The sequence below is a fragment of the Larus michahellis genome, chromosome 2 (assembly GCF_964199755.1).
Source record: "Larus michahellis chromosome 2, bLarMic1.1, whole genome shotgun sequence".
NCBI lineage: Eukaryota > Metazoa > Chordata > Aves > Charadriiformes > Laridae > Larus > Larus michahellis.
The window spans coordinates 8,350,879-8,378,173 of record NC_133897.1 but is presented as its reverse complement, the minus strand read 5'-3'; the positions used below and the strand labels follow the sequence as shown (position 1 = coordinate 8,378,173).

The 27,295-nt window shown below is 38.4% G+C and overlaps 1 protein-coding gene across 34 annotated transcripts in view; it reads left to right on the top strand.

The window, feature by feature from the left end:
• Window positions 1-27,295, top strand: part of KMT2C (lysine methyltransferase 2C) — a 203,167-nt gene that overhangs the window by 111,836 nt on the left and 64,036 nt on the right. For 20 of the 34 annotated variants that reach the window (XM_074574090.1, XM_074574081.1, XM_074574077.1 and 17 more), the window contains 9 exons: window positions 2,418-2,531; window positions 3,331-4,070; window positions 13,355-13,474; window positions 15,905-16,021; window positions 20,412-20,513; window positions 20,690-20,794; window positions 21,954-22,135; window positions 22,896-23,060; window positions 23,671-23,780. In XM_074574090.1, coding sequence (XP_074430191.1) covers window positions 2,418-2,531; window positions 3,331-4,070; window positions 13,355-13,474; window positions 15,905-16,021; window positions 20,412-20,513; window positions 20,690-20,794; window positions 21,954-22,135; window positions 22,896-23,060; window positions 23,671-23,780 — 1,755 coding nt within the window. The remainder of the gene's footprint in view (window positions 1-2,417; window positions 2,532-3,330; window positions 4,071-13,354; window positions 13,475-15,904; window positions 16,022-20,411; window positions 20,514-20,689; window positions 20,795-21,953; window positions 22,136-22,895; window positions 23,061-23,670; window positions 23,781-27,295) is intronic. The other 14 variants (XM_074574085.1, XM_074574083.1, XM_074574082.1 and 11 more) reach the window with 4 other exon arrangements.

The window sequence follows — 27,295 nt, the reverse complement described above, 5'->3', positions numbered from 1 at the left end:
CAATCCATGGGTGAGCCATCTTTTCAATGTGCTTTTTGGCTTTCTGGCTTCAGGATCCTGTATTTAAAACATGAGCAAGTAAACACCTTAATGGTGGCTCTCAAGCTTCCAGCTCCAGCTTCCCAGCTTGTAGCTGTAAACTTCTCTAATTCTGGGGGGATGTGGTACAGTTCATAAATGTATTCATTTGCCAGCCTAACTCTTTTATTCATTTGTGCCTAACTACCAGGCACAAGCCAGCTTCTGGTAGATGTTCCTGGAGACCTTCAGTTTTCCTGTTTCCCTCTTGCTACTTGTCAGTCTCATAGTGCCCATTCTCCTCACTATGTCCAGGTGGGAGACAGCAGTGGAAGCTGGACTGTGCTTAAGGGACAGGTATATTTAACTACAAAGCCTTCAATCAAGTGTCCTTTCTCAAAACAATATATGATTAGTCATCTTATTTCTGAGAGATTCTTGTCTAAATGGACAAATCAAGCAGAAGGTGAAAAGGGAAGTTGTAGAGAGGTGTAAAGAATTTTTTAAAAAAAATTACTAAGTAACAGTAAGGAACAGAGAGAACTTGGATCTGCTGATCTGAGTCTGGTGGGTCATCTGCAAGAGCTGTGTAATGAACTCCCAACTGAGTGCCTTTGTGTATTTAACACCACGTGCTCTGTTGGACAGCACGTTCAGGCTGAATTTCCTAAGTACAGTTGTGGTTAAATTTGGAAGCAAGGTAAAATCTAACAGATTAACTGAAGTACCACTGCCATGTGCGTTTTCGATGCTTAAATAGCAATGCTTATGCATTGATCTTTTTGTTAAAAGAAATTGATAGCTCAGTTGCATAAGTATCTGTGTTTTCGAAAGCCTGATGCTTTTTGACTGGAAAGGGGAAGTGTTAGACTGCAACAGAACTCTAATTCTTGTGTGTTAAAACAGATGTTTTGTGTAAACAAGTCATTTTCTCTGATGTTAGCCTGTACGCATAAGTGGATACCTTTCGTGAGCAGTAAAGAAATGATGAAAAAGATGATCCTGGAGGAAGGGCAGTGACAGTAGGTAAATGTATGTAAATGAGCAGAAGTCATCTGTCAGTGAACACGTGCACCAAGTTAGAGAAAGTGGCGGCTTCAGCCTTTGAAGATCACTTCCATTCTGAAAGGTTAGTAGAGGCTGTTGGACTGTCAGGCAGTGTATTTACAACAGTTAGGAAGATGTCCAAGTAATATCCAAAACTTACACTGGAAAAACTCCCAGTCTTCTACTGAAAACCCTTTTGAATAAGTAACAGGTTTATTTGAAAGGCTAAAGTTTTAAGTAATAACTTCTGTTAGGATTTGTAGCGAGTAGAAGCATTGACAAGCATACTCTTCTCCCCAGGGAAGAACAGGACTGTCATCTCAACTACTAGGAGTAATGTGGAGCTATTACATCAGTACAGTTATGCAGTGTTTTAGACCCAGGAGAGCACTTTTGTACACTAAAATCGGATCTGGAGCCAGTCTAAATGATCGTTTCCTCAAAGTTAAAATATCACTTTAAAGTTGGCAAAGTCTGAGAGCAGTTTTTAGGTGCTAAAAGTAGCATCACCTAACACTTCCTGGGTTTTTGAACTTTAAAAGAGACGTTCCTGAACAGAAAACTGTATTCATTTGACTTTTTTTTTCTGCTAACATCTGCGGAGGATCAGTTCCTTTTGAGTTAACGCTTACTATATACTTCGTTTTTCCTGCTCCTGCTTTGTCTGGTGCCTTTTAATGCCTTTTCCTTAGCTGAAAAAGCTTTTACATGAGGAAAAAAACCCAGTATTTCCTGTTTCTGTGCTCTATAATGATACTGTCAGCCAAAGAAGTGCTCAATAGTTCCTTTTCCATGCAAATTCCTTTATTTAATATGAGGAACTCGCAGATTAACTCACTCACTCTGTGCCACAGATTAAAGTGGCAAAATTTAGTTTTCATGTTGTTGAACAGGTAGGTTGAAAATCAGTGTTCCACGTGCTGATAGTAGATGGAACCTCATATCCATGCCATAAGCCATTACGGCATTTGTATAAAAAATTGAAGTCTTCATGCTACAAGTTCTGTTGAATTTAGCAGACTGGAACTTGAGAAAAGACTTTTTTGTATTGCTTAGGTAATGCGAAAGTCTGTGACTGTGTAAATTAAATTTTCACAATTAGGTGCATATAATTGCTTTACAGACATTTTTCACTATCTGAAAGATATAAAACAGCTTCAGTGTTAATGAGAAAAAGGCTCTTAATCTTTAAGAAGTAGCTTTCTCATTGACCTGATTTGTCCTAACTGCTATCATATTGTTAAATATCATTCTCTTTAGCCAAAAAGTCAAACAGTGACAGCAACTACTGATGCCAAAGTAATAGAATAAACATTGTATCAATTTTGATAACTTCTTTGCCTCTCCTTAAGCTTGTACAAATGAAATGGAAATGGAAAGTGGTGGAGAGGATGCAACATTTCAGGAACAACCCGTTACTGGTGATGGCCCTGGTCAAGAATCAGCTGTTGGATGTGTCACAGACGGTAAGAAAGAGTTTCGCAGTCTGAGAAAATGCCAGTACAGAATCCTTCAGAACCCTCTTCCATTCAGTAAGGTTTGTGGTACTTTATAAATTTAAGAGGAAAAGGTGCCTGGAAAGGAGACAGATTGCATCAGTTCTGCTGTCTGAACTCTCAAGCAAGAGTATTAACTTTCTTGCTGAAGGAATATTTTATTGACGGTCTTCAGAATATTTGTGTAGGAGAAAGTTGTTCTACTTTTCTGGTGGGACTGGCTTTCTTGAAAAGCTGGAAATGCAGCTAAATGCTTTTGTACACTGAAGGTTTATAGTAAAAACTGCTATTTGTTGCTATTCAAATGCAGTCACCCACACTTTAAGTCTTTTTTGTTTGTAGCCGCAAATAACTGGATTGGATTAATTTTCCCTGGTGTGTTTTGGGGCACGCTGTAGGTCTTCTTCCCAGTTTATATTATTTGTGGTTGTAACTCCACAAATATCTTTGGTTAAGGATCTCTTCTTTTAGCTGCCTACCTGGCAATCTGTATTCGGATTCCTCAAAAATTAATCTTGGCCCTACTTTCTTGTGGTTTGCTCTGCTGTGTTTCCAGGGAAGAAAAATAATGAACTAAACCCATAGACTACTATAAATGTAGGTATAAAGAAAGATACTTATGAAGTATATTTTAAGCTACATATTAAATTCACTTCAGTAAAGTGATATGGACTTGCTGTACTTGATGTGTACCAAGTATACTTGTTGACCGGTACATCTGTGTAAGTTTTTCTTTTTCGCACTGAGCCTTTAATATGGTTGTACTTAGTTACAGGCATATCACCAGAACAGAAGACCACAGAACTGGAAACAGAAGTCTCTGTTGAAATTAATTCAGCTGAAATGGAAATATCTCCTAAAAAGACACCAGCATCTGGTGACAGTCAGACTGAGAAAACGATGGAAGTGATGGAAGGTGTTCAAGCTGTGATACAGCAAGAGTTAGACAAACAAGTGGAAGAGACACAGCTACCACAAGGTAGTGTGGAGGTGTCACAAGTATCCACAGTAGACTCTCGGTCTCTGTCTTCAGTACCTGAGACCATAACTGTGACGCCAGAAATACGGGAGACTGAAAGTAAAGGAGATATTTGTATTCCTGTAGAACAACAACTGGAAATAACAAAAGTACAAAAAGATGTAGAAAAAGAAGAAACCCATGAAAAGTCAGAAGCACCAGCTCTTCTAGAAGCAGAAACTACTTCTGCAAATGAAGGTGTTGCAAATAGTTCACTAGTTGGAGACAAACCCCTAAAATCACCAGCTGAGACTTACCCCTCACTTCCCCCATCAGTTAATATAAACAAGACAAATGTGTCTTCCTCACCAGATGTTTCATTAGACTTGCATTCTGCACGAGATGTCCAGCACGCTCAGCCCCCAGCACTGCCTTCCGCTGCTGGGAGCACTCTCCCAACAACTTACATATCAGTCACTCCAAAAATTGGCATGGGAAAACCAGCCATCACCAAACGCAAGTTTTCTCCTGGAAGACCCAGATCCAGACAGGTAAGCGTGTAGAATATTTCATGATACGTTTATGAAGCACATAGTTCAAATTTCAGTGCATGTAATGCATTAAATCTGCCTATTTTTTAGGACGTAGTCTGCATTTAGTCTTCTAAGTGAATGGTAGTCTATTCCTTACAGAAGGTAATTTCACGTTAAATAATTGAGAGATCGAACATCATAAGGGTTCACTAGTGAGAATTAAAATTTCTTTCAGCTCGTGCTTAGAGCAAAATAAAAGAAAATTTGTTATATTTTTAATACATACACTACAAATGCAGATATACATAATGTTGTACCTTTTAACTTATCTCTTAATCTTTTTCGTATATGTATTTATTTTGGCTAGTACTTTCAAAGTGTGTTAACATTTCTGAAACTGGCTTTATAGAAAAACCTGCAACAACAACTGTTCCTGTCATGCTGTCAGATGTTATTTTGATCAACATTTTTAATGGTGTTGCAAATAATTTGATGGTTTTGTTACATTAGCAAATTCTACAAAGAACTATCTGGTACAAATGGTTGTGGTTTGACTCGGATTAAATTTGATAAGTGAAAAGAATCCTTAAGTCTGTCGCCTTCTGCAACATCTTGCTCTCTATGCGAGTCGTGTAGTTGTGGGGATAATACTTCATCAATCTGTAGGATTTATTTTGTGTTTGCAAAATTCTACACAAAAAGTATGTCAGTGTGACAGATTAGTGTTTCATTTCTGCTCTCGTCACAATTTATTTTTAGTCTTTGGGATTTCTAGGTTGATGATTTCATGCTTTTCTGAACTTAGCTTTAAAAACCTTTTTATGTATTGCACAATTCTTTCCATTTTTACTTGTTACCTAAGGGTTCAAAATTACTGCTTCCTAAGAAAAGGTATGAGATAGTGTTCTGGAAGGGCTAAAAGTATATAGTAAAGTCAATAAACATACTATAAGAATTTAAATTTGGAAGGTTTTAGAGTATCTCTGGGGTTTTTTAACCCTCAAATGCATGCATGTGTAAAAATCATTTTTCTTAATAGTCTGTACTGTCCTTAAATTATTATTTTTTTTTCTCAGTTTATGATGAAAAGTGAAGAGGGGTGGGGTTCTTAGGCAGTCTAAAATGAATTCAGTTGTTCTCTTGGGGAAGTCTGTTTGTCTTCTTTTGTGTTCCAGTAAGAGTTGTATTTATTTCTTTTGCCCCTGCTCTGCATGGGAACCAGCATGATGATACTGGTACTAAAATGAACCACCAGAGAACCCACTGAGGAAAACATGAAGGCTGGCCCCAACTGTAAATGCCTGTAGCAGAATAGATAAGCATCTTAAAAGAAACAAAACAAAACAAAATCAGCTGTAAAAGTAGCAATTTGTATATTCTGTATAGATATTAACCTCTTAATACGTGATGTGAGTGATGCAAATAAACTGAGTGGAATTACAGTTCACAAGTCAGGTGTAACACAAAATCCTAGCTGTGATGCTCAGTCAATACAATCTGGTCAACAGTTTGCAAATTATGTTTTAAAATACAAAGGTGCTCAGCAGTGCCGGCTGTAGAACTGAACAAGTTACTTGTAAAATTCATGATCTGTCCTGTAAAAGTATGTGAGAAGTCTGTTAAGGTTTCTTTTGATTTCGATTATCTTTGTCTTGCACTTTAAACACCTATGAAGCTGGAACTTTTGTGAAATTAATAGCAATTTTCTGCAAAGAAAAACTCGTACATACTTTGTTTTAAGTCCCAGTACGTTTTCTTGCTTTCTGCTGATTATTCAGTTTTAGCACAGATTGGCACCTCATGGAAATCAGTGAAAAACTCTCTTGAGTAAGGGCTGAAAAAAAATAAGACCCCACAGATACTTGATTAATGAAATAGACACCATTTTTTTCTGACCAGTAGTCTAAATTCAGCTTAACTAGTTGGTAGGAATCCTTTTCAGACTCTTCATCGGTCAGTTTTTACTTTTGTTCATCTCATTTTCCAAGTTGGACATGAAGATACAAGTCTTGTACCTGTAGATAAAGTCTTGAAATGAAAAAAGAGAAAAAACTTGTATATAGTAGATGTTTTCTAAACCCAGCTTTATTATTAGAACCTTACTCCTGCTTTAACTGAACTTGGGAATTCTGTGTTTACTTTGCTGCAGTTAGATTTTTCTGGGTCACTGTGCAGTAAGGATATATCATATCCTTATATATATCCTTCATATATATATATATATGAAAATATATCATATTTTCAGAAATATGGGTATGCTTTAAACAATGACAAAATTATCTCTGGTGCTGCAAGTTTGCCATGTTCGCTTCCTATGTTGGGCCTTTGCTGAGGGACTGAAACCTGTCAAAAGATGATCTGCAGAGTATAAGTAAGAGATTTAGCAATGTCCAGTTACAGGTAGGTGCTTTCCTTTTGAGCAAGGTGTAATTGGACAAATCCACAATAGGTCAGGCATGTATTTAAATGTTTTAGCCTTTGAATTGCACACAGAAATTGGTTTAGGTTGGTTTTCTTAATTAATATTTTTGATGTAAACATTAAGGTTTTTTTTAAAGAATGGCGTACTTTTCCAAATCAAGAGTTGCGGGATGGGAGCAGAAGCCTCTAAATATATTTGATTGTCAAAGAACACCTTCTGTTTTTATCTGAATTCTGCTCAATTTATGTCTTCTCAAAAAGTGTGCCTTAGATGTAGTGATTTTTTTAGTTAATATTTGTTCCAGTTCTCTGGGGAAAAAAAGCTACATTTTTCTGGTATTTGTGCCAGCAGGCCTAGTATGACTTTCTTTATAATCAACTCATCGTATGTGATTTTAGAAGCTGATTCACAAATTGGCAAAAGAAAGAAGAATCCTCATAGCTGTAACCATAATCCTTCTGATGCTCTCTCCTGCCGACCTTCAGTGCTCTCCAGACACTTCCGTGTGCCGGGGTCGGGTTTGGCTTCCTCTTATATGACCATTCTTTGGGGCAGGTTTGAAAGCAAGTAAGCAGGCTTTCACCAGGTATAAAACCAAAGAATTAAGGCCTGTTGTTTCTTTATGTCATACTCTACAGACACTTCAAAACGGATGTTTTCTCCCAATTCTGGCTTAGGGGGAGCACCATATTGGGCAGGTGCTGGCAGCTGAGAAAAGTGCTGCTTTCCGCTGTTCCTTCTTATTTTTCAGGCCAAGTGTGGCCTCACCGCTGAAGAAGGGACTTAATTTAAAACATTTTAGCCTGACACAATGTTCCAGTGCTTGTCTGTCTGAAGATGATCACATTGATCTGAAACAAGTAAAAAGTTGAGAAAAAAAAATCTGGAGGAAAAAATGCTGCTATGAAGTTCTAGGTATAGCAGTTCGGAATAAACCAGTTCTTTGCTGCGTGTCACTAAAGAGGAATTTTGCCTTCTCAAAAGCAGATTAAATTTTATGGGTCTGAGGTGTGCTTCTTTCTCTTTAGAAAATAACACATAGGGCTGTTGTGTCGCTTTGTGTCAGGACCTCGGTTATGGGATACAAAGGTTGCCTTGCAGCTGGATGAGTTCTTAGGGACATGCCTTAGAGGGCAATGAAATAAGAAAGGTTACACAAATAGGATTGGCTTATTTTTAGCGATTAAAGAGGTTGCGGCTCCTATAGGCGGTGAAGCTAACATTGGCTGCGCAGCTGCTTTCTTTTGTTGCACAAAGGAACCGTCGTTGCAGAACTACTTGCTTGTCCAGGACTGCACAGGTTTAAAATAGATACTCCATCAAGAGTCTGATTACTCTGCGGATGCAGCAGACAAGCCAACAGTAGCCAGTTTCCGTAGGTGTCAATATTCTTCACTTTCTCCTAAAAGATTTAAATCTTCTAATACGTAATTTACCTGTTAAAATGTCCTGTTCCTGTTTAAAAAAAAAAATAATATAAAAAATCCATTGCAATGGGTTGATTCATAGGAAGAAGAACACACACACAAAAAAAAGTCTGGATCCTGAATATGTTGCTCCTCAATTTTACAAGACGCATGCTTCACTGAAGGCAGGGGTATCAGATTCTGATTTGGTTTTGTTTTCGTTAAAGTTAATGTATTGTGCTGGGTAGTAGGATGAATTATTATCCCTTTCTTCAAAATCTATTAATACGATTGCTAATAAAATATATTTGAATAATTACTCGGTTTTGCTGTTGAATACAAAGTTATGCATAATCTGAAGTGATTCCCTGTATTGGATCTTTATAGTTTGCATTTGTAATAGGCTTTAGTGATGTGTCTGCAGCTCCACTGCATCACTCCTATTTTGAAAGGACTAAAATCCATCTCACAAACAGTGAAGACAATATTCTGCTTAAAACTATCAGTGTTGTCGTCACCACCCTTCTCCCCCCCTAGTATTTTTGCAGGCATCACTACCTTGGTTAGAAGCAACAGGAGAAAATCCATCTTCTAAACAAAAGGGGAGCTGTGTATAAATCAACATATAGGTACAGTTACACTGATTAAAATTGCTTTTGCTGGTACAAGCCTATTCTGCTTTGGAGAATGTGTTTGTTCTGTGTCAGCATAAGTAAGGTGAACTTCTGCTAACGGTGTTTGTTAGGAGAGCATATTATCCATACCTTCAGCGACAGGTAATCTTTAAATCTGCATCCAGCCCAGTGAGAGCACCCTCGACTGAGGGAGTCTAGTGATAGGACAAGGGGTAACAGTTTCAAACTGAAGGAGGGTAGGTTTAGATTAGGTACTAGGAAGAAATTCTTTACTGTGAGGGTGGTGAGACACTGGCACAGGTTGCCCAGGGAGGCTGTGGATGCCCCATCCCTGGAGATGTTCAAGGCCAGGCTGGATGGGGCTTGGAGCAGCCTGGTCTAGTGGGAGGTGTCCCTGCCCAGGGCAGGGGGTTGGAACTGGATGAGCTTTAAGGTCCTTTCCAATGCAAAGCATTCTGTGATTCTCTGATCTGCCAGGCTTAGCCTCTCGCTGACTTCCCGTGGCTTTTGATCCATGGACTGTCTCTTTTATGTTTCCGTTATCCTGCTTCATACTGGAGCCAAACTGGTTTTTACATATATGTGAAATTCAGTTGTTCATAGATCAGAGATACTCGCTAGTAGCTGCCAGTGTGATAAAGTCTTTACAGTGCAGTCCTCAGAGTTGGGTCTGTACAGTGTCTATGTATCTGAATTAAACAAATGTGAAATAGTTATTTTTGCAACAGCACTGTGTGCTGGAAAGCATAATATGAAATTAGTAAGTGGAGGGCATTACAAAGAGGTGAGAATGGGCTGTAGAATAGTATTGAAAAGAAAATAATAAGTTTCTACTGTTTCTGTTTTACCGTTAAGTTTTATTTTAGAATGGAAAATACTATTATTAGGGGTATTTAATTTTCGTCATGGAGATACTGGTGATCGCTATTATATGGCTCACTACATATTTCTAGGTGTTTTAAGAGATTTTCTAAAATGACACTCAAAAATGCAAAGCATCGTGATGGGTCTGGATGTGTGTTCTTTCTTGGGTATTATGACCTTTTTGCTGTCTTCAGTTACTCGGTGCCACTTAAGCTTGTTGTTGCATGCATGGTAGGTGTTGAAAAAAAAAAAGATCAAAAAGGGTTTTGTTCAAGGATTAGTTTTTGTTACGGTTCTTATGTTTTTTTTTTTTAATGAGGGGAGCTATATTTTGAACAGATTAAATTTTGTTCATGACCCTAAAATTACATTAAATATTAAAATGCAAATCCAGGTTTGTGCATTTGCAATTGCAGTAGATTTCATAAAGCGTTAAGCACCTAAACACAGTCAGTGGTAATTTAGTGAGATCTCCTGACCCCTGCTGACATCGGGTTTCCTTTTGTTACAATTTACTTGCAGCTGTGTTGTTCAATTTCGAGGACTCAAGAATATGATGGAGAATTAGAACTTCCTGTTTCTGTCACAGTACATAATTATTGCTGTGGTTCTGATGTAAATGAACTGAGTAGAACTTTCTCTTCAGTGCTGTGTGGTAATAGGCATTAATTAAAAGCCAAAATATAATTAGTGCATCTCTTTGATGTAATTCATTTGTTCGTAGTATTGTGGAATTGTGTGTTTTTAATTAAGTTTATCTGACCAAGAATTCGTATGTTTCTGATCTACAATAAAACTTGGATTAAATTTCCAATTTAATTCCTAACAATATGGTTCATGAATCATATACAATTCATTTTGTTTTGGAAGACCAAGTATTTCATATTGAGATTTAATATTCTATTAGCTTTTTAATCTTTTGAATATACTTAATCACCAGAGAAGTGTATCTTCTTAAAAGGAAAATAGTTTTGTATGTCCCAAATAAGAGTAGGTAGTTTTAGTCTTTGATTAGGTATTTTCAGCAAGTTTGATATCTTGAATTTTGACCTTTAGCAAGCGTGTTGCCCCCCTTGTAGATTGATGTAAAGATTGTTTCCAAGATACGCAGATTTTCTTTGAGTTGCCATATTATAAGAACAGTTACTTACTGTGCATTATGAATTTAGAAATATAGGGAAACTGTACCTAAAATTCAATGAATGTTTTAACTTTTATCTTGCTAACATTCTTTGATTTTAAAAATATGTCTCGCATAGCAAAGGTAAATCTCCTATTCCACAAACGTGCTGATGCTGTTGCTAACTAGTGTGACAGTGCTCAGTAAAAACATGAGATTTGGACAGAGAACTGACTAATAAAGCACAGTGCTCCTGATTTGACAAAATCAGACTTCAGTCTTGCCATTTCCACCTGGTGGAAGTTGCGGTGGGCTGGAGGAGTGGGATTCACCCAGCCGCAAATACCTGCGGTGTTAGAGATCTGTTGTAGTCACCCTGAGGTTCCCGTTGGAGCCACTGGAGAGAAGTGGGGACGTACAGGGCGAGACTGATCTGACACCTTCCATCCCATGCCATGAGATGCCTTCTACAAGCACCCGTCTCCCTTTGCTGACCATGCAGGGGGCCCAGGGTGGTTCAGCACAAGAGTGATGTGTGTTTCAGAGGAGTCACCCCAGGAGTGTGTTTGGGTAGGTGTATCCAACCTCCGTTTCTGTGGAAGTTTGCGTGGGTTCTTTCTGCCCGTTTCTGGCTTGGTGCAGTTGTGTCCCTGTTATGCCATGAATATTGTGCCCTTATGTCCTGGATGTGAACAGGGACTTCGCAGGTGCAGAGGGTTTCTGCTCAACGCTATTCCCCTGTTAGACGTTGTTGATCCTTTTGATCTGCTGAGTTATCTGCATGATAACCATCTAACTGAAGCCAAGTAAAAAAACTGGGATAGCAGAATCTTCCAATGTAAGGTATTTAATGAAGTGTACTCACTTTAACCCAAGTGCAGGTGAGCAGTTGCTGGCACTAGCAGTTCAGCTGGAGTATTTTTTTCGAAGCATCTTGGCAGGGGGAGGACAATGGAGGGAAGCTGAAAACATAGAGGTGACCTTCGCGCCACTAAGCAGTTCATGGCCTGTGTGTCTCTGTACCCCTTGTGTGGACAACATTGTAAAGTGGTGGGTTTTTTTGGTTTTTCTAAACTGTTACATTGTCCATGTTCCCTTTACCATGCAGGCATAGCTAAACTCCTAGAAAGCAGATTTATACTGAATACCACCATGTCCACACTGTGGGTTGTACCACTTGCCAATGTTAGCATTTTTAAAATGCAACTTCTGTGCATAATTAGACTTTTAGGTCACTGACAACCTTTTTCTTTTGGCTCTGTTGTGCCAGTTTGAATACTGAGCTATCTGAGCAGCCGTAGGTTACTCCCTCCCCAACTCTGCAAGCAGAAGGTGTCACATGAGCTTTTCCTCCTCTGCTCCAGGGTAAGCGAGATGTTGGCTCATACCCACCTTCATCAGCAGATTGAGCTAACCTGGCCGTGCCTTACATGGGTCACAGAGGTCTTGCCCGGGATCCTTCTGGCCTGAAATCAGTTGAGGCATAGCCCTATTTTCAGCCAGCACGGCTGTTAGCAAAATACCGATTTACAGTCTGAGATGAATATATGTTTTGATGAGTTGTTGATTCCAAAGAAACTGTTTCCTGCACATTCTTGATGGAGAATGTTTCATTTCAGAAACCCCCCACGTTTTGCAAAGCTGTGTCATTTTTCTTAATGCTTGTATAGACCAGTATTCAAAAGCACAAGCGTATTTGGGCTTGCCCATGTGAGCAGGGATGAATGTGTGAATAGTTGGGACTATTAGTATGCATAATGTCATTCCATAGCATCCATGCGATTCTGCTGCTGAATGTCATTCTGGAGAAGGTAAACCTATACTTTTCATCTGTTTTACTTCTCATCTTGGTATTCATTTTTTTCTTACTCTCGTAAACTTAGAATTAGGAAAACCTATTATTCTTCAACTATTCTAATTTGTAAATTCAGAATGAAGTTATTTATGATGGCTGTCTCCTGCAGACTTTTCTCAGGGTTCGAGGAAGTCTTCCACAGATTTTAATGTGTATGAGGAACTTCAGCGGGTTTTTTTTTCTTTTCCATCTTAGCACTTTCTTCTTGTTTTGCTGTATATCTTGTGACAGTTATACAGTATCTCACTGTGGTGGGAACTATATAAATAAGGATAATAATCAATTAGTTGAAAAGAGTTTGTAGGTACAGCATATGGATGTATATTACTACATGTATATAATAACATATTAAAATTTGATACCACAGCGTAAAATAAAAACACTGGGGTAAAAAAAAAAAAAAATTAATAGTGGAGTTTTCTAATGGTTTGTTTGTGGCAGACTTGCAGGAGAGAGATACTTTGTTAATTACCATGGCTGTTTTTCTTTTCTTTTTTTCCCAGTGGTTTATTTATATTCCTTTTGTTTCACACGCTTCTCTGACTAGTTGTTGCTGTGATTGTCAGTAGTTTAGACTCAAAAGTCGACTAAGGCCACCTGTTCTTTCAAAACGTGATCTGAAGTGTAAAAGGGGATGGTGTCATCTCAAACTACTGTCGTCTTTTGATGCAATAAAATTTAGGGATATAACTTGTTATGATTGCTTGCTTTCGATTTGTATTGTGCTTTGTTTATAAAACTCATTTTCTTGTACTTAACCATCAGTTGGAGGTTAATGTTTGTTTTAGTATATGTTTCAATGAGAACCTAAAAATTTCCCACCTTCCTCTCAGTGAACTAATTGACTACTTAAGTTAACGTAGAATTGCCTATGCCTGCATGTGCTTTGCTTTTCAGATTTTTTTTTTGTTGCTTGCTTTTTTTCTTCTTTTTTTCCTTTTTTTTTTTTTTTTATGTTGCAAAGTTTTATACATCTATTTTCTCACCTACCGTATCCTAGGGGGCTTGGAGTACCAATAATACAGTCAGCCCACCTTCCTGGTCCCCAGACATTTCAGAAGGTCGGGACATTTTTAAATCCAGACAGCTTCCTGGCAGTGCCATTTGGAGCATCAAAGTGGTAAATAATTTGAATTTATTTTCATGTATCCATTGCTATCTTTCTGCTGTAGAGACTAGTGATGAAATTCTGTATCTCACAACTGAATTAATCTTCCATTCTATTACTGTTTAAGGCCTTTAAAAATTATTGAAACTCTGGAGCTTTCAGGTTAAAAAAGTGTGCTTTCCAGAGTGTACAGTACGATGGCATTGCCCTGATTTTCAATGGCAAAGAATAGCTTGTATTACCAATTTTTTGTGTGTGCTGAGTACTTTACTTTTTGTGGTTGGCTTTACATAGCTGTCAAAAAAAATTACCTGAGAAGGAGAATGTCCTTAAGACTGGCAGCAAGGTAAGCCAGGCACGGAAAGGAGCAGAGGTCTGAAGGTGGCCTGCATTTGTTACTGTGGAGAAATCTTGCGGAGTGGATTCAAAGTGACAGCGTTTTTAGCTTATGGGGGGAAAAAAATAACAACTTTCCTACCTCATTAGGTGGACCAAAGCTTGTATCCACAGTGACGTTTACCATTAAAAACACCTGAAGAAACTAAGTGGAATTATTACTTTTAAATAAAGGCAAAAAAGCTAAATGATGAATCTCTCACAAATAGCTGTAGCTTCCCAATGATTTATTTTCATCTCACTTTAACTCTCATGCTAATTTTATTTTAATTTGACATTAGCTTAGCTTTTGCTGCTTTGAGCATTAATTTCCAGCTTAATATTCAGCATTAACATTGATACAAGTATGTGCTTATTCCTGTTACTAGTTGTGTGAAAATAACAATACTGATACCTGGCCTGAAACAGGCAAAATAAGAAACATGGCAGAAGAGTTTACATCTTAAAAAAATTGATGCTTCTATGTCCCGTGTGTGCATATGTATTAACTCCATATATATGTAAGGACAACATTTTTTCTTTCACCTTAGTATATATAAGTACTTCAACCATCAGTAACATCCTCCCTTTTGCTTCCTAAAATAGCATTGCGTTACATTACCTCATTGTGTAAGAGTAAGTCAATTTAATTTCTCTTCCCATTAATAGATGGATGTTAATAAAATTTTAACATCGGGATGCTTGGATTCTCCCTTTAATTATGAGCATAAACTTCTATATCTTCTTTAAAACAGGAGTTGGCATATTTGAAAAATATTGTTGGTAATAATGAGCCCATAGTGCTGCTTTCCATCCAGGAAACTCCTGTCTCCATCAGTAAAGACTGTTCATGTCTGTTGGCCACACCATCCCCAAGGAGCTTTGTGGTTCCATCAACATTGTTTTATTGAGTAACTGTTTTGCCTTCGTACTAAAAGTAGTTTCCAGCAAACGTTTGGATGCAGGCACCGTATCTAGATACTCTGGATGGAGTCGGGCTGTATTAGGAGCCGAGATTATTCACAAATTTGAAATGCAAGAAATAATCTGATTGCTTATTTCATAGTAGGAAGAGTGCTTATTTGAGTATATGCCATAATTATTGTCAGTTGTACAGATCAGAGGCTCTGAAACACGTTGTAAAGATGTCTGATACACCAGCCAGAACATTGGGACATTGTGAATGTGTTCTTTTTCTCTCTGGAAGTGATTAGGGAGGATTAAGGATCCTCTTTGTGTTTAATTAATTTTGAAATTAAAAAAAATAATAATTTCAAACTCAGTCACAGTATTAATCAGGTAATTATTATTGAAAACATACTTGCTTTTCCGCAGTTAATTGTAGTTGAACATACTGTGAATACTCCAGAACATACAACGCTGCAACTGTGCGCGTGCGTCTAAAATAAAGAAGGGGAAAAAAGCAGCTGTCTAAAAATAAGTGGATATTTTCTAAGAAAAGTATCATCTTATGGGGAATGTCAATCTGAGCGTAATTGATATAATTAATATAAAAAGCTCTCTCTGTATCTGCTGAATTAAGGGAATTTGATGGAGCCAGCTCCTGCTTTGCTTTGGGAGCAGGATTGAGTCCTAATAAATTCCAGTTTTTGCATGATTATTCATAGCATAAGAAAAGCATCAATGATTGCAAGTAATCAAGTGTCCAGACCCTATTCAGAAGTCCCACGACTGTCTGAGCTGACTGTTTAAAAAGAAAAGAAAAGTGAATCACAGGATAGAGCATATTTGTTTTGGATACTTCGCAACTGTGGAAAAAACCCCCACATTTCTGTATTTCCAGTTATTCCTGAGCAGAAAATAAACATTTCTGGTTTTGGCTGCTTTCTTACTGGTGATAAAGGTGATGATATTATGTCATGTAAGTAGTTAAAGGTATTTCACAATGATTTATGCAGTGACTTAGTGATTATGGCCTCATGTTCACTTGAAATCATAGGGTGGTTGTTTACTTATGTTTTTCTCTAGATGAATTGAACAAGTTTGATATCCCATATAACAAAAGAACTTCAGGTTGCATTTAAATTGTTATCTTATATTGAATAGGGCCGTGGATCAGGATTCCCAGGGAAGCGGAGGCCACGTGGAGCGGGTCTTTCAGGAAGAGGTGGCAGAGGTAGATCAAAACTGAAAAATGGAGTTGGGACTGTAGTCATTCCAGGGGTAAGAACATTTATTTTGAAGTCACATTGTGGTCTGTTAATGTAAGGTAATTTTATTCAGCTATAATTCTTGTATTAAAATACTGTGTAAAACCAAAGAGCGTTAAAAAGCAGGGGTAATTGATAAAGCCTGGCTGTTACTGAGTGTTTGTGATGGAGAACTGGAGCACTGTAGCTTAATGGACCTGGAGCAATTTTATGCTGCTCTTGCCGCTTAAAGGCACTACCGTTGGGAGTCCTAGAGTACTCCTTCCATTTCCTCGGGTGGAAAACATGCTGGGTAGATGCAGCACTCACTGCAACAACAGAAAAGGGGAGAGCAAGGCTTGTGCATGAGAACGTAACCGCAGCCAAAGTGGATCACAGCAGAGGTTTTACCCAGGGGACCAAAACTGAGTGCTGGGGGAAGTGTGCAGAAACAGAAGCGGCCTAGAGAAGGAGCCACTTCAACGGTTTGTGGCTTGGGGACTTGCTGAACAGGAGAAGGTATCTTTGTCCTGGGCAGCATGTGTTGGAGCTTTCTTTCATGAATTTGTCTACTCACTTTTAAAAACATTTGGAAACCATGTTCATGTTTTTTAGTTCTACAGCTCATCGACCTGTTGTCTTAAATTGCTGCTTGCTGGTTTTGATGCCTGCTCCTTACTGCTCTTACAGAAGGGGCAGTGAAGAGTTGTTTCCTGTTCACCTCCTCTGCCCCATGCCACTCAGTTTCTACACATCTCTGTCAGTTTTGCTCCTTCTCCTTCCACTCTTTCCTTGCTAGTCTGGAGAATCCCAGTATTTTGAGTTGTTCCTTGTATGGAACCTATTCCATATTTTTGATCATCCTTGTCACTTGTTTTGTCATATTAATTTTTTTACTTTTTGAACTCTCATCTGCCTTTTCATAGCCCAGCACTCAGCTTTATGAAGAACTTGTGCAGTTCTTCACAGTTGTCTGTCCTTTTTTATTACTCTGAATATCATAATACTGTTGGCAAGCTTTGTCACCTTGCTCCTCGCTGGGTTTTTCAGATTGCACACAAGTGGGTTGAACACCACGGCCTGTTAGCAGACATCCCTATCAGATTCCACTAATGCTATTCTCACACATAGAAAACCGATAATTTATTTCATGTCTTGTGTCAATATAGGAACCATTCCTCTAATTCTATGTCAGTTTATCATTTTTTTTAAGGAGCATTGGTGAGGGACTTTGGCAAATGAATTTGGTAATGAAGTAAGTTACATCAGTCAGATTTCCCTGTCCCCAGGCTTGCTGACTCCTTCAGAGAGCTCTGATAGATCCTCATTTACCATAATTAAAGCTTCCTTCACTGTTTAACAAAACATAATTCATATTAACGTGGCAGCAGGTTCTCTGTTATGATCGAATGTCAGATATTCTGTAGGGATGGTACATGGCTTCCCCCCATGAGGAAGCAGTAGTTGCATTTGCCGTCCTTCATACTTACCGCCCTGAAGGGATTCTAAGCAAGTTGCTGCTCACCACAATTGATAGTTAAACTATTTCACACTTGAAGTCCTTTTAAAACTCCAAAATCCTACACAGTCCTGGTCTGCTCTGAGGGATTTTGGTATGAAAAATGTGGACACCTGGACTGCAAAAAATTCAGGTTTTTTTCCTGCTATGGACTTGGCTTCTTTGAACTTGTAAAAGTTCGGTTATCAATCAGCCTTGCAGATTTTGAGAGGTATCTTGTTCCTCATGTCCAGGGAAGGACTTACTCATTTTTATGTCTTTATGAAGTAATTCCTCAGACTCTCTTTAGAGCTGTTTTTTATGTGTTCTTACATACAATCTGTTTGGGTTTATACAGCATTGTGCCATTTATTGCTGACTATATAATAATTTCATGGAATACTCCGGTATTTGTGATCTGGGAAAGGAACAAATGTGTTTATCATTGTTCCCTTTTAAATCTTTGGATGGTCAATATTTGTAAGCAAATAAGTAATTTTAAACCTACAGGATGAATTCCACTCAAGCTAGTCATAGGTACCTTATTGAATTGGAGGCATTCACATAATTATTTAGTCCTCAGTACAGGAAAGACGTGAACCCGTTGGAGTGGGTCCAGGGAAGTCCACGAAGATGATCAGAGGGCTGGAGCACTTCTCCTGTGAGGACAGGCTGAGAGAGTTGGGGCTGTTCAGCCTGGAGAAGAGAAGGCTCCGGGGAGACTTTATTGCAGCCTTCTAGTACTTAAAGGGGGCTTATAAGAAAGATGGGGAGAGTCTTTTTAGCAGGGCCTGTTGCAACAGGACAAGGGGTAATGATTTTAAACTAAAAGAGGAAAGATTTAGACTAGCTAGAAGGAAGAAATTTTTTACGCTGAGGATGGGTGAAACACTGGCCCAGGTTGCCCAGAGAGGTGGTAGATGCTCCAGCCCTGGAGATATTCAAGGTCAGGTTGGATGGGGCTCTGAGCAACTTGATCTAGTTGAAGATGTCCCTGCTGATGGCAGGGGGGTTGGACTAGGTGGCCTTTAAAGGTCCCTTCTAACCCAAACTATTCTACGGTTCTGCGTTACAAAGCACAAATTTGTACTTCAAGGGAAGCTGTGTTTTATAGAACAAACTCTTAAGGATTTTTGTAACTGAACAGAGGATATTGAGTTAGGTAAATTGCTATTAATACAAAATGGACACCAATCTCCATGATTCCTATTGAAATCTGATCCTGTGACTCATCAAGTAAATGGCAGCTTCAGAATTCTAGAGCAGAGATGTGGTGTCTCGTGATAGAGTAGATGAAGGTAGCAATACCAAGAGACCAGCCTTTTGCCAGATAAATGTTTGAAATGAGAGTATATTCAGCCCCTTTGCACAACTGATTCTTATTCAGTGTGGGATCATGACCTGGGGACAAGTACAGAAATTTGGGAATATCTTGATATATTTTGGGAATGGGGAAGAAGGTGGCTACAGGTTAACCTAACCTGGGTTAAGGCTGGCATTAAGCAAGCATCAAAATTGCAGTGATTCGGTCCTTCAAATTCTGCTTTTTTGTGTATGCAAGCAATTCCAAGGACTTTGTGTAATCTGTGGCAATATGCGTGAGGAAAAAGCTCTCCCTGAACATACCAAGAGGTGTTTTGGGTGTTTTTTTGGTTAATTAGTTAGTTACAGCTGCAGTGCTCTCAACCATACGGTAATTAAAATGCGTTAACAATATATCCTCTTTGTAGCTGTTTCTCAGTAAACACTGCTTTTCAGCAACAGTCTATCAGAAGGATTCTGTAGCTGTTGTAACAGTATTTACATTGTCTCTAGAGTGGTGTTTGGATTTGTAAAATATTTAAATTATTATTTAAACAAAACTATCTGTGTAAGACTTAAACTGTGTTTAAAGTAATCCACATTTATAAAATTCAAACAGCTGGTAAAACAAGGGAACATTTCTCTGTCATGCATTTTTTCTTTTATATAGAACTTCGTGTTCTTAATCTTCCAAGCTTCCATGGCTTGGAAGCTTCCGTGATTCAGAGAGTAAATAGTTAGGCCTGTTAGTTTGAATTCATGGATACCAAATTCTGCATAGGAAGATTTGCATGAAAGGCAGAACACAGTTAAGTCTTTTTTTTTTTTTTTTTCTTCCTTTTTCTTCCTGAGAAGCTATACGTACATGTATACGCTGAATTAATAAAGGGCAGGTCTGGGTAGCAATGTCTCGATCAAAAGGAGAACGACTGTCAGCAGTAAAGCTTGTGGATTGAGATGAAAACAGCCGTTTCAGGTTCAGTGCAAGTTTTTATGGGCAAGAGAGATAAGCCTCATAAAGAAACTGCTTACGGAGAGTATCTTAACTCTTGTAACTTTAGAACTCTTGCTTATCCCTCTAACATACTTGGAACATTAGACAAACCATATTTTAGGCAATATGGGACAAATTATATTTCTGCAATTGCTCTGTGAATTAATACTCAAAAGTATGTCGCTGCAATTAACTATTCAATGAGAAGAACCTCCGTGTTTATATGTAGGGAACAGAGCAGACTGGTCACAGTATGACAATTTCTGCTTAGTGATTTTTATTTTTTTTTTCTTAGACTACCACTTTCCTTCCATTTCCGTTTTAAAGTGCAATGGGGTAATGCGTAAAGGTGAACAAAGGAGAGGAAGAGAATGTGTCTGTAAAGCTGAAATAGTGATGATGCTTGTACTGATGTGAAAATGTGAATTAATATAGCAATTTCTGATAAAGGTACCTTTTTACGAAAGTTCATAGTGTATGAATAAATATTTGCAAAGCTTGTATGCTCTGGTACTACTAAAATAACATTTAGAGAATAATTTTCATCTGGTCACATGTCTTAGATAATGTGATGTTCTTGTTATTTATGTTTTGTGGGGTTTTTTTTGGTTTTTTTGTTTTTTTTAATAGGTCACAACTATGGATATTTCATCTAACAAAGATGAGGAAGAAAACTCGATGCATAATACAGTTGTCCTCTTCTCTAACAGTGACAAGTTCACTCTCCATCAGGTTAGGATAATAGTTTCTGTATTTTCATTTTGTTTCTCTGCTTTTAATTAGAAAAAAGTAAATGAACGTCCTAGTTAGGAGTTAAATTATACAGCAAGCTATTTGGATTTTAGTACGTGTTTTCAGAATTTAGTGTCTGGCACGTGTTGAAAATCTGCTCTTCTCTGTCGTTTCAGGATATGTGCGTAGTTTGTGGGAGTTTTGGGCAAGGTGCTGAGGGCAGGTTGCTTGCCTGTTCTCAATGTGGTCAGTGTTACCATCCATATTGTGTCAGTATTAAGGTGAGTGCTTCTGTTACATGAAGAGAATATACTTGATTACACTGTTTTCATACTGCACTTTAATAGCACTATGCTGCCTTTGGTTTTGTGGTAATTAGGGGAGTCATTAGCTTGTTAGATATTCATCAGCTAATGTGACCATTATTTGTATGCGACTTGTGAAAGACTTTAATTAAATGTCATTTTATAGTATGCATTGCCTCAAGAGAAATTAACCTTTTTGTAATTTTGCAACCATAAATAGCACTGATTATCCATCAGTTGGTTAAAATAACAGTTTGAGATATAAGCTTAAAACCTAAATACAAGCAGAGTTAAAAACAAAGAAAAAAATGTATACTGCTGCGTCTTCATTTAGTAGGGGCATAAGGTTCAGTTGATTCAATTTGTCTGTTGGCTGTCAGAATTGACAGCAGTTGGAGTGGTTAATTAATACATTTTACATTCATTAGTCTAGGAGGGAATGTGTGAAAATTAAATTTGAATGGTATGAGATGACTTAGCGAGTACATAATAAGCTCTTTACTGCAATGTATACAATATACACTATTGTTTATTATGTAAGTATATCTGTGCAAAAGTGGGATTTTTTTAAACATGTCACAAAACTTTATTTTAAATGTACTTTACAAAATGCCATATGTATATTTCATGCAACTATAATTTGGCTTTGTGTTTATGTACTACTCTTACATTATATATTAATTACGATAAATTAGTTGCTTGCTTCAGATTACTAAAACCCCGGCACTGGCGATCACAGATAATTCAGGAAAGATACAGGATTTGTAGTGTCCTGAATCCTGGCTTTACTACATAGCTGAAAAAAGCGGCTGTGTGTTCTCCTTCATCCCTACAGGACCAGCTACTCCTATAAGGAGTAAACGGTCCTACGTGTTGATCCAATGCAGTATGTATTCTCTGGTGTCTGAATAAATATATTCCAGAACAGTATCAGGTGTCAGTAATTAGAGTTTCTTTCTGTTTAATCCGTTCCCATTTATTGCGGCTCCAGAAAGTCTAATTGATAAACAGCTACTTGTGATGTGGTTTGTGTGCACAGAAGAGCATCCTCTGCTCCACTAGCCAGACCTTAATTTGTACAACCGTTGCACTTGATACAGCAGTTTTCAAATAATTTTCATCTTGCCATTTGCAGATTACTAAAGTGGTGCTTAGCAAAGGTTGGAGGTGCCTGGAGTGCACGGTGTGTGAAGCCTGTGGGAAGGCGACAGACCCAGGAAGGTTGCTGCTCTGTGATGACTGCGACATCAGCTACCACACGTACTGCTTAGATCCGCCCCTGCAGACAGTTCCCAAGGGAGGCTGGAAGTGCAAATGGTGTGTTTGGGTCTGGGGTCAGCAATATCGACTGCTGGCCTCTTTTGTTTCTTTTTATCACTTCATATTTGCAGTGTCAGTTGAACTGTAATAATGTTTTAATTGTACTTAAGTCAGGTGTATTCAACAATGCAAACAAAATACTTTTGAATTGTTTCATTCAGTTATCAATTTAATAGGGAAGCTGTTATCTCCTCTTAATACTGTTTCTTCTTGCCAAAAACCATGTTACTAGAGGTAGACAAAAATTTCCTTTAGAAACTCTTAGACAAAAAAAAAAATCTCATTGACGTTCATTGGAACGTTCAGTTGGAAAAATGAATGGGTGCTTCATGAAATTGTTCTCAAAATAAAACCCTCTAAAAAACATTTGTTTTTACTTGGGTGAAACACTAAACAGACTTGACCTCTCACGTGGTTCAGTCTCTGTATCTCAAAGTGAATGGCAACTGGAAGCAGGAACTCCTTTGACCTGTTGAGCTGTTACAAACACCCATCTGTCTGTTTTGCAGATGGAAGGGAATTCTTACTTAGGAACTTCCTGTAAAAAGTGTAAAAGATGTTGGTAATGTTCAAAATCTAAATAATACCATTTTTATTTAATTAAAATATTGTGTGACCTGGCATGAATTCCCACCCCCCCTAGTGGTTAGTGATCTAAAACTTAATTATTCACCCCGTTCTAAGTGGGAGGGTTTGAGAGCCACAAAATAACCTTCCTGTGAACTGAAAGTAATGGATCATTCTGTCTGTTCTGCAGGTGTGTTTGGTGCAGACACTGTGGAGCAACTTCTCCAGGTTTAAGATGTGAATGGCAAAATAATTACACACAGTGTGCTCCCTGCGCAAGTTTGTCTACCTGCCCAATCTGCTATCGCACGTACAGGGACGAAGAGCTTATAATTCAGTGTAGACAATGTGATCGGTAAGGATTTCTAGTATTTTACAGGTTTTTCTTGTTTAAGCCTTATTTTTTTTTTTTTTTCCCATAACGTAAAAGCATAAAGATGAAGAGAATGGTCTTGTGGTAAAGAGCACTGGATTGAGTCTCAGAAGTCTCTTATTAGTTCATTTCTAGTTGTACCACAGACTTAACTAAATGACTCTGGGCAAATCGATTAATCGCTCTGTGCCTCATTTCCCCCCTCTGTAAAAATAAAGCTAATTTACCTCCCAAGACTATTGTTGTGAGACTAAATCTAGCTAAATCTACATTGTATCAAGTAAGCAGTTAAAATAATTGCAATATAGGGGGAAAATTATAATACTAAGACATATTTGCTTCCAGGACGTTATTTTATAGAGATTTCCTTCCTGTGAAGGAAATAGGTAATCTAATACTGTATATACAGTATTTAACACACACCACCATAGGGGAATGCTATATACGGAGAACCTGGTTGATCGTTTCTCCCTAAAAGAATTTAAACTAACCAAATATTTCACATTTACTTGGACCATATACTGATATTTGGGTCTCCTAAAACACCACATATTTCCTTTAAATTGTATTTTTTCCCCCACTTAATTTCTAGATGGATGCATGCAATCTGTCAGAACTTAAACACAGAGGAGGAAGTGGAAAACATAGCTGATATGGGTTTTGACTGTACCATTTGTAGGCCATACATACCACCAACAAACGGTAAGAAGACAATTGAAACCAATGGCAGGATTACACACTGCAATAACTAGGTTTGGGAATGTGTTATGGTTCTTTTCTCTGGTGGAGATGGGCTCATGGTAGAAGCAAGATTTTTCGTGTTTATTGTAAGGGCCTTCTGGAAGTGTCCTCAGCTCTTTCGCACCCTCTAGTGATTGGCTGCAAGGCCAGAGAAGACCTAGCAGGGGGAATTCTGGATAGATTTATTGAAGATAATTTGGGTAAATGACTAAAAGCATTTGGTATTGAAAGGGTAAAAGGCATCTCACTTTGTCAAGTGGAAGGAAGAAAGCTCAGTTCTCTAAAGTTATTAACTGCAGAAGACTCTGAAAATCACTTCCAAGCAGAAAAATGTTCTATATTTCAATACTTTGAGGCTGTCTGAAGTAGCAGGAGCTGTAATAACACTCCATCTAAGCATTTTTCCCCTCCTCCCTCATGTTTTAATAATGTCACTCCCTCTGCTCTCCCAGTATTTAAGACCAGTGCTTCCCTCCCTAGCTGCGGTCTTTAAAAGCTCACACTATACGTTCCTGCTCAGGAGCTGCCGCGTGCTTGTCAGTTAGAATGTACAGTTCCTTGCTCTTCTCCACACATGTTACCAGCGAATATATGTACCAACGTCCTCGTTAGTCTGTATCACGCAGTTCTGTAGCAGCGGTGCTCCCCAGAGCTGAGGTTACTGCAGTTTTCTCTTTAAGCACAGCTACAGCAGCTCGTTCTGTGGGAGGGCAAATGTTATTGTGAGTGGCCTGTCAGCAATTAGATTGGCCTATTACATGATTTATGGTCTTGCTACAGGAGTGGTAGCCCAGGTCTGCGTTCTCTGCATGTCGGCTCACGGGAGTTTCTGCTTCAGTCTGTTGCTGTAACAGAGCATTGGCACCTATACCCATTTTTAGCGTAATAGCACGTTAAAGTCTTTGCATTAAGCCTTTATCATGACAGTATGATAGGAGGAAGGTACAAGAACTGAGCAAATGTTTCGAGAAATATCTGTACCCAGCAAGAAGATGTTCAGTGAGATTGGCTTTCCTGATCAAGATTGAAGATACCATGAGGCATGTGTTCAAGAGGGCTGCCCAGAAAAGCTCAGTAGAGCATCTAACATCCCTTTACGCTGGCACATCCTCGTAACAGCGTGGCAGTAACTGTAACTTACTGACCTGACCTTGCAGGTTTATCTACTCCCTTTTCAACTACACATGGTTGTGGATCACTTCCAAGTATCCCACTTTTACCACTATTAGAAGAATGACTTACGTATTTCTACAAGTCACTTCATTTTTGGGATCGGCTTTCACAAATTCAAAAAGATGTAAGCGGGAAAAACAAGAAACTTGCAGATATAGCACAGATTTTCGTTTATTTTGATAATAAGCTTTGGGCACGTAAAACAAAAAGGTCCAAGTAAGAAATACTCCCTCTTCCTTTCTCTTTGGAGCTGGCAGAGCTACCTTTTAGACGTAATTAAAGCCTGTAATACGCGAGATGGAGCAACTTCACAAGATGGTATTGGAGATGTTTCACTTCCAGGCATAAGCTGGGCCCTGAGTTAGTCCTTCCTGCACACCTTCATGAAGTTGTGTTGCTCAGGTTTGTCTTCCGAGGGATAGGAACCAGTCCTGCGGCACCTGTTAGAAAATTCCCAAGCTTTCTTTGCAGACTTTTTTTATAAGACAAGTTTCTCTGCTTATTCTTTCATGTTTTGACTCAGTCTATATAATACCTCTTTAACACATGCATATTTGCACAGTTGCATGTCTGAATATGTTATTTGACGCATGTTCATAGAAATACTTGCATGTACTTTTGTATGAAATGTTTTGATCTTTCATTAATTCTTCTACAACTCCTTTGAAGATTTTCTGTAATTTTTTTGTTTCAAAGTGAGAACAATTAGCATTTGATTAACTTAGAGGAACAAATGTTAGTTAACAGTAGACGGGTTCTTAAAATGTACCATATTGTGGGATTTTTATTGGGATGGTTCTTGCTCTTTCCATTTGATGTATCACAGGTGTGTTTCAAACACTATTACAGGCTTTTTAACTACTTACTTTCTAGAAGAAGCAAGAGCCCCTCAACCTAGTAAATTGCCAGTGCATGGTAGGTTTAGTAAAGAGTAAATGCTTCTAGCCTGTAGGTATTGAGAAAGAGCTTCCATTTTTCTTGCTTCAGAAAATGGAAACTTTTAAATGTGTAAGAGCTCTTCACTGTCTCATCTTACCGTATCTGATAATCTTACAAAGTCATCTTCAGGAAACAGAAATAAAAGATAAATAGAAACCTTCATTACTAGAATCTTTGGAAAGAATTGTCTTTCATCAGTGCTTCATCAGGCTCCTTTTAGTGTGCTCTCAAGTTATAATGCATGTGCCCCAGCGTATTGCTGGGCCTCGTAGAGTTGTTTTTTTTTTCTAGTTTAGATTGCTTGAGTATTACCATGACTGGGTACAAGCAGCCGCTCTAGGTAGCAGCAGCTTTGTCTCTGTGCTCTAATTCCTGCACGTTCAGGAGAGGTGTGTGCATCTCTCACCTACAGTCGCTCCTAGACAAGCAAGTCTCAACCATCTACCCATCACTTCTGCCTTTCTGTCGTTTGCCCTTGTATGTCGTATGCCCCATCTGCAAATTCCATCCCTTCCTCACTTACTCCCATCCTCTCTTCGTGCACGTACTTCAGCTTCCTCCTCCCTTAGTGCTGATTTTCTTTCTCTGCAGGAGGCAAAGGGAGCAGCTCTGCCCGGTTTTCTTTAGCTAGTTACACCTGACCTGGTGACAGTTTATCATGGCTGCCCATGTGCACGTATTCCTCCTGTGGCTCAAGTGAGCGTGCTCACAGAGGCTGTGAGAAGTTCGTATCACTAATTCAGAGATGGCTGATACTGCCAGTGATAAGCGTATTATGGCTGGGAGCCACTGTTGTGCAGTTGTCATGAAACTAAATTCGGTGGTTCTTCCTTCTGAAATGTAATTCAATGTACTTTACAAATACAGGAGACAAAAGCAATGTAACGCTCTAGGTTAAAAAATTAACTTTTGAGTTTTTTATTATTTGGCACGTTTATTATGCCAGCTCTTATGTTCTTGTAAATTACTGTATTTACAAAGGAATCCCAGCGTCATGCATACAGTTGTGCAGGCATCCCATAGTGCTCTGTTAGTGTTGTGTTTCTACATCAGCCGTTTCACTCCGTCCCTTATGCTGATTTCATGTCTTCCTAGAATTGTTCTTTTCTTTAACAGCCTTACAAATGGCAGCCCACTTTCTTTTGGAAACTGTGATTCTTCTCATTGTATTGTATTCTGTGCAATTACTTGTTTTCAACTGAAGCTGCTAAAATGCTGTACAGTATTCAGTATGTTGAAACACTTCTGCAAATAAGCATAACAATTTTGATTAAACTTCAGCTGAAGTGCCTCATAAAGCACTTTTTTGTTCAATTTTTAATTTTTTTTCCTTGAACATTCTTTCTGTAATAGCACTGTGTTTC